Source organism: Cynoglossus semilaevis, chromosome 11 (genome assembly GCF_000523025.1).
Source record: "Cynoglossus semilaevis isolate Cse_v1.0 chromosome 11, Cse_v1.0, whole genome shotgun sequence".
Classification (NCBI taxonomy): domain Eukaryota; kingdom Metazoa; phylum Chordata; class Actinopteri; order Pleuronectiformes; family Cynoglossidae; genus Cynoglossus; species Cynoglossus semilaevis.
This window is the reverse complement of record NC_024317.1, coordinates 19,186,004-19,193,315: the sequence shown is the minus strand read 5'-3', so window position 1 is coordinate 19,193,315 and position 7,312 is coordinate 19,186,004. Positions and strand designations below refer to the sequence as shown.

The 7,312-nt window shown below is 39.5% G+C and overlaps 1 protein-coding gene across 1 annotated transcript; it reads right to left on the bottom strand.

Annotated features, from left to right (window-relative positions):
- Positions 1 to 1,013: 1,013 nt before the first annotated feature.
- rab22a (RAB22A, member RAS oncogene family) lies at positions 1,014 to 7,185 on the bottom strand. Its single transcript, XM_008321151.3, has 7 exons — positions 6,673 to 7,185; positions 5,279 to 5,358; positions 5,036 to 5,117; positions 1,882 to 1,953; positions 1,606 to 1,712; positions 1,388 to 1,497; positions 1,014 to 1,245 (listed from the first exon to the last, which is right to left on the bottom strand). The coding sequence occupies exons 1-7, from the start codon at positions 6,706 to 6,708 to the stop codon at positions 1,148 to 1,150; spliced, it is 585 nt and encodes a 194-aa protein (XP_008319373.1). The 5' UTR covers positions 6,709 to 7,185; the 3' UTR covers positions 1,014 to 1,147.
- Between the last annotated feature and the right edge of the window lie 127 nt (positions 7,186 to 7,312).

The following is a 7,312-nucleotide window of genomic DNA, read 5'->3' as shown; positions in this document are numbered from 1 at the left end:
ATTTGACCGTGACTCTAACCCAGGCATGGACAAACTAAGGCCCGGGGGCCGGATGCGGCCTGTTCAGCTTTTTAATCCGGCCCACCAAACTTGTCCAAATTATATAATTTATTTATATTATCATTATACTTCTGCCTTTTCCCTGCCATACCCACATTTCCCCAATAGATGGCGTAGAAAATGATAAAAGCAGTTTAGCACCTTATGCATGACTTTTACATATCATTTACTCCCCCCCCAATTTAAGGACAATTGTGGCCCGCAAGTCGAAATGTTGTTTGCCCACATCTGCCTTAACCTAACAAACATCAAACAAACATCAAACTGCAAGAATAACTTCACCTCAAACTCAACAATCTTCTCACCTACTGGGCTCTACGTTCATTATTTTAGTAATTCCATCAAGACGACACTAAGATTATATTTCTGTATAATCCATTCGATTTTAAAGTGCCAGGCATGCCTCCCGTAGGGGGCGGCAAAGCACTTACGAGGAGGCACAAAACAAGTAAAAAGAAACACAGAAGTGGGGCAACATCAAAACTCGCCAACTTATATAAGAAGGAAAGGATACATTTCACAGTGAGAAAAGAGAATAAGAGAAGAAGAGTGATGGTGACTATTCCACGGATGTCATTTTGTTAATGTCTGCAACTTGAGGCTGTTTTAAAGGTTTGCGTTTCTCCATTAGTTTGTGTGTAAATGTGCAGTGTGTGGGCTTTTGGGGGTAAGGGTCGGGGGGTCTGCGTTTAAAAAAAACCCAAGATAAATGATTGTCAATAAGGATGAATCCTTCAAAATGTGCAGTAACTCTGGGGAATTCCCTTACCCCATCTAAAAAAAACAGCAATGGTAATAACTTAAGAATGAAGTTTCACTTAACGTTACTTTAAGATCTTTACAAATTTACATGGCACACAAACAAAGCTCCTCTGATCAACATGGAACTCCATGCAGAGGTTTATGTCTATAATGTTCACCTCATCAAACATTTCCTGTCTGAGCTCTGGACAGGTCTCCTGCAGCCTCCAGACGACAATAATGGTGGGGCTTCAGGACACAGAGAGCCCTTGAATGAGTCAGATCCAGACAAGGGGGTCGAGCGATGATCAGGTCATAGGTCAAGTGCGGACAGTCACCGTCATCATCAGCAGCACACCCTGCGAGACTCCGAGGGCTGACGCCCGAGTTTGAACGCTTTTCCTGAAGCTGCTCCTGCTGTGTCGACAACAGGAATGCGTCTACCTGTAAAACACACACACACACACACACATTAATATTCACTTCACATCCATCAGGTCAGCAGCTAAGTTTAACTTTAAGACTTAATGTGAGGTTCAGAATGTTTAGGCGACAGTTCTGTTAAAAGCCCAACAAACTCACTCACTTATTTCTATAAACACCTCGTTGATGTTAATGGCGTTCTTGGCACTGGTTTCTACAAAGATGGCATGAATGGAGTCGGCGTAGTCCTTGGCATCTTTTTCTAGCACTTCCCTGCAAATTAGGAGGAGAAAATTGTTGTACCACAAATACTATGTGCACAGGTGTACAACTTTCATGCATTTACGTGAAAGTAATCGGACACCGTTTCTTGTCAATCACCTAGCATCAGACAGATCACATTTGTTCCCAGCGATGGCGACCACTATGTTGGGAGGACCGTGTTGCCTCAGCTCCTTCACCCAGTTCTTCAGAGTTTGAAATGTATCCTGGAGATAAAAGTTAGCAACGTGCAAAAGAAAAGAAAGAAATGTCATTTCAGCAGCATAATCAGCGCTAAAAACAGACAATCAACAACACAGTGGAGAAGTAACGGAATAACACGTCTCATGCTGCTAATACACTTGATGAATCACATGTTTTATACAAAAACCCTACCTCTTTTGTGATGTCATAAACAATGATTGCTGCTGCAGAACCTCTGTAGTACATCGGTGCCAGAGCACGAAACTGTGGAGAGGGAAAGACGGGAAAATGTCAAAACATACAGGTGTTAAAGTGTGCCCTCTGTTGGACAGAAGGAGCACTGCATTTAAACCAATAAAATAATATTCGTGTACAGTTTTGGAATTGTGTGAAGCAGGTAGTGGATGACAAAAAAATTACCTAAACAGTGGTTCTCAACTAAGGGGAGCAATACTACTAATGGTACTTGGTCTCCCTCTAGTGGTACTTAGGAGAATTTTAATTATGCGGTGCATTGCCTAGGTAAAGCTATACAACAGTGGTTCTCAAAATAAGGTACCATACCACTGATGGTACTTGGAGACACAAATATTTTCAGAGATGGTAGGCGATTTGTTTCCATTTTATTCTAAAAATTAAGAGAAAAACATCATTCATTTAGAGAAAGTGAAGTTTACATGGAAAAAAAACAGCAAAAAATCTCAGTGCTAGTTCATAAAAGACAGCAGGCAGTTTTAGCTAAAATCGGTTGATTTTCTTTTTCCACCAAGACCTCACACATGTGGGAGCCATCAAGAGAAAGATGAGCAGAATGTGTCAAACGCTGTTAAGTGTTCTGATATTTATGGGAGACCATACATTTGATCTCAGGCCAAGGCATCACAAAGCTCTGCCTAATCAAAGCAACATGTGTGATTTACAAAACTATAGCTGCCTGGAAATCCGTGGTTACTTTGACAGGTTTTGGTATTTTTCTGGTCACAGGCTTTCCAGTGATTTAACCGTTTGGCTAATGCCATGGGAAAGAACAAAATGTTACACAAAACAACAGAGCCCGTATCTGAGGAGCCAAAATATATTCTGTCAGTAGCATTTAAGGGAACTGTGACAGTGGTTAGAAAATATTATAGAAAACTAAATTTCCTTTGACAAAATAAACTGTAACTAAAAGTAACTTACATATAATTGTATGCCTAAAAATATCTTGGTTTTCCCCACTCATACAGTATTTCAAACTATATGAACATTTTTAACATTAACTGTTAAAACAAACTTTTCACTTTGTAACTCGTTGACAAGCAGAGCGGATGAATGATTCATCGATCCGCTCTATACACAGAAGACGCTTTTGTTGACATTCGCCGGTCGTACGCCACACACTGGATTGTGCTACATTCACTTTATATAGTTACAAGTTCAAATTAGGGATGTCCAATAATATCGACCGACTGATATTAATCGGGCCAATATTAGCGTAATTGTGTAATATCTGTAAGAATCTTTATCAGTTTTTCCTCCGATAATTAAAACCTGATAACGCAGTGCCTGGGTTTCTCCCAGATGATGTGACCTAAACACATTTTGGAAGTGAACGTGAATTATTGTCATGGTGTCACAGAACACCACTGCACATAATGAGATGTGTCCTCTGCCTTTCACCCAAACGACTGTGTATATCAGTATCAGTTGATATCAAATTTAAGTGTTTGGACAATATCGGACATCCTTGGTTGGAGGTACAGAAGTTTGGATCGTATTAAACATGTGAATAACAGCTAAAAGTTAATATCAGAAGTTTGGATCGTATTAAACATGTGTAAAATAAAAAGCAAACCAAAACTTTTTCTTATTGAATATATATTGCACATTGCGCTAATATAAGACAGTGAGTGTTTAATCCTGTAACTTAAATAACTGCTATTTATCTAATGCCCTGACTGAGGTTTTTCCAGCCCTTCCTGTTAATCCAATTCCCCATAAATATGTTGGAATAATTACTCCATCCTGAAGCAACACTTGTAGCTCTGTAGGAAAAGCACACATTCTGAATAATTATAGTTGTTATTGGCCGGGAATCCACCAACAATTATCCAAGTTGGGATTTCTGGCAAGGCCCCTACAAGGGTGTGCTCTCTTTTTTATTGGCTAGCATCGGACTACATCACCACCACTGGTCCTGTGTGGTCTACGTGTGCATTAAACAAAAGTGCAAACCCTACACAGAGAGCCAGACGTCTAACCACAGTCGATTAATAATGGATACCGCAAAATGTGTGCATTAGGCATATATTGTACCATTTTCATTGGGACTCGCACTCTCTCTGCTTGTTTTTAGTGAGCAGGCATAGTGAGTAAGGCAGGCCTGAAATGGTTGTCGACAGCTCAGCTCAAATATTCTCCAAAGTTGTCGTGCGGTTTTGAGATATGGATTGTACAGAGTAGAAATCTCAAAGCTTTTCCTCACTGCCCTGGTCTCCACTTACATGTGAATTGGCAGGATATGTGTTCGCTCTACTCAAGTCAACAGATTTTGATAGGCCAACGTTTCACAAAGGTAAAAATACATGGATGGGTTTGAAATAGCCCAGCGACTCTGAGGGGCACGTGCACGTCTGAGGGTGCGCGCTCTATTCCAGACATGTGCAAACCTACCAAAGGAATGTGGCAACTTTAGCACTCACAGATGTGAACTTCTGCAAAGCCTGATAGATCAGATTATAGCTTTAATATATAAAACAAGTACAGAGAGTTGAAATCGGGATTTTTCTAGGAATAAAACAAGTACAGGGAGTTGAAATCGACCCAAAAGAGTGGCACTTAATTGTGTAAAAGTAATCTTATGATGAAGAAGGAAATTGACTGTACAAAAACAATGAAGATTCTGATGCAGTGAGTTACAGAATCGGTAAGTTATGGCAGTGAAAATATCTTAGCAAGGGAATGTGCATGAGGAAAAAGGGAAGAGCAAATACAAAAAGGAAGTGATAGAGTCAGAGTCTAAGTCAAAGGAGAAAGTGGTTTCTTGTGCAGAAGTAAAATACAAACGAGACTGGGACTCCTTCATAATTCCTTTATATTTGAATGGGCCATAAATAATAATAAAAAAAAAACCAACAACAAATGAGTTGCTATCGATATCTGAAAACACAGCAGCCAACACTATTTCAATGGTTTTTGGATATGTGGGGGCAAAAGCTGCAGGTAAATGTTGCCCTCTATCAGAAGTAGTGAAGAAGTGCACTGTTAAAGTTCTCTCTGGCTGGAAGCTTAACACAAGAAACATCTTCTTTTTCTCTTTACAGCCAGTGAGTAAAGTTGGAAACATGTCATGAATAGGATTACTGACCCGCTCCTGTCCTGCTGTGTCCCAGATCAGAAACTTGTGGAGTTCATTTTGGTATTGCACTGTCTTGGTCATAAAAGACGCCCTGAAGAGAAGTGGATTCATTAAGACAAATAATAGAGATAAATAACTACATATACACTAAATTGTAAAAACAAAAAAAAAAACAAAAACAAAAATCAACAAACAGCACAACAGATTTAAAGGAAATAGCAATAATAACAATTGGTATGACTAGTTACATACCCAATAGTAGGGTTAATATTTGGGTCAAAGCTGTCCTCCACAAATCTCCACACAATACTCGACTTCCCAACACCAGTGTCCTGCAGAAACAAAATAAGGTTGAAACTGACCAAAACAGAAACATAAAGCTGATCCGATTATGTCTGTTTCTGGACTGTGGGAAGAAAACTGGAGTATCTAGAGAACCCACACACACCCACATACACACAAACACCTACAAACACCTACAGGCCTACATGTAAACTCCACTCAGAAAGAATGGGTAAGTAAGGTGGTGAAATTAGCATGATCCCATGGAATTCCTTTGAGCCAAAGCCTATAAATACCTGTGGTCACTGTGGGATCATTGAAACCAAAGAGTAGATGTGGATTAAACTGATTGAAATCCTGCTTATGTGTGGGTTTAAAAGAACTTGTTGGTAGACTGAAGGCCTGAAATTTCAAATAAAAACTGTCTAATTGCAGGGGAGGTCGGGTCAGGGGCAGTGGCATTAGTAGCCTTGTCCACCTAAATAATTATAAATAAACATAAAGTGTAGTAGTCCGTTTGCTTTATATTAAATCGGTTTTGACCTAATTAATTTGTACTGAAATAAAGTACACACTCGAGTCTGTCGGCTCTGACAGTGTTTGCACAATATCATAGCACATGAATTTTCGAAAATTGACAGACCCCATCATTTCGCTCTGCACATGTCCTCGCACAGAGCAAGACTGAACAGAAAAAAGTCTATTCAAGATGGACTAGTAAATCGTCCAGTCAACTGGGAGATTACAGCCCTAGTTATTACATTAGCAACAGAACTCATTTGCATAAATACTTGAGGTGTGACGTGTCTAGGCAGTCTCTTCTCACTGCAGTGTCACTGTTGCTGCCTTTATTTTGGTCCTCTACCATTTAATTATTTTCTGGGTCACGGGCTCTGACGTTTATAGGGTGAGGGCATGGTACAGCCTGTTCAGTCTAACATAGGGCCATGAATGGAGACAACTAACATTCACATTTCTTACTATGCTCAATCTTGTCTGAGCCATCAGCTCTTCCATTCTATAATAATCTTCTGAATTAATAATGAATGTTAGTATAGGTTGGTTTTTTTCTAACCATTTGTTACTTATTACAGTTGTACAAAACAGCATGTGGTACATTCCCTTTGTCATTTCAAAACGAGTAAGAATGATCTATTTGGAACTCTAACTGCGGTTTATCATCGTACCGCACCGTGGTCACAAAACCGAGGCATATCAATTAGACATTTCTTACCGTTAGACCCTTATGATGAAATCGATGTAAACAAACGAGCTTGTTGACAGACTCGTAGTGATTCCAGTACACACATATTTATAGGAAGTAAACACGTGACAACAAAACGATGACAAGAATAATAACTTACCCCTAAAAGACAAACTTTCAACTCCCTTAGTGCCATATCGAGTTCTTCCTGTCTGTCTGTCGGTTTGTTTTGATGATTACCATGAGCAGCTGATATTTCTTACTTTTTATCTTCGATAGTGTTCGTGTGGCCGGTATTTTCTAGCAGTTTAACCTCATCCTGGTCATATTTTGTCTCATAAGTGCCTGCGGTTTAGTCGCATTCGCCACATTGTGACTTAAAGTAAACAAGCTAACTGGCTACAACTACGAAGCTTCCGAATCGGACCGTCTCCATCTTGAATTGTGGTGTCACGTGACTGTTCGGCGTGTGCGCGTGCTGTTGAAAGGCGTGCGCGTTCGTGTGGGCAAGAGAGATGGACACGGCCTAAGAGTGGCCGATATGCGAAAACTCAAGAAGCTATTAAAATGTTTATTTACAATAAATTTACAATATTCACAAATTCATTAAAAGTGATTCAATCTGATACATTTTAAATTCCAAGTTAAAATGATTGTTTCTTTATAGATCCTTCTATGTAACTACGTATACTGAACATAGATTTATTAGATATTTACTTTCAAAATGACATTGTGAGCCTGCTTTGGAATTTTGGCAGAATTCTTTGCCTTTTATGACTTCATGATAAACTGCACAAGTC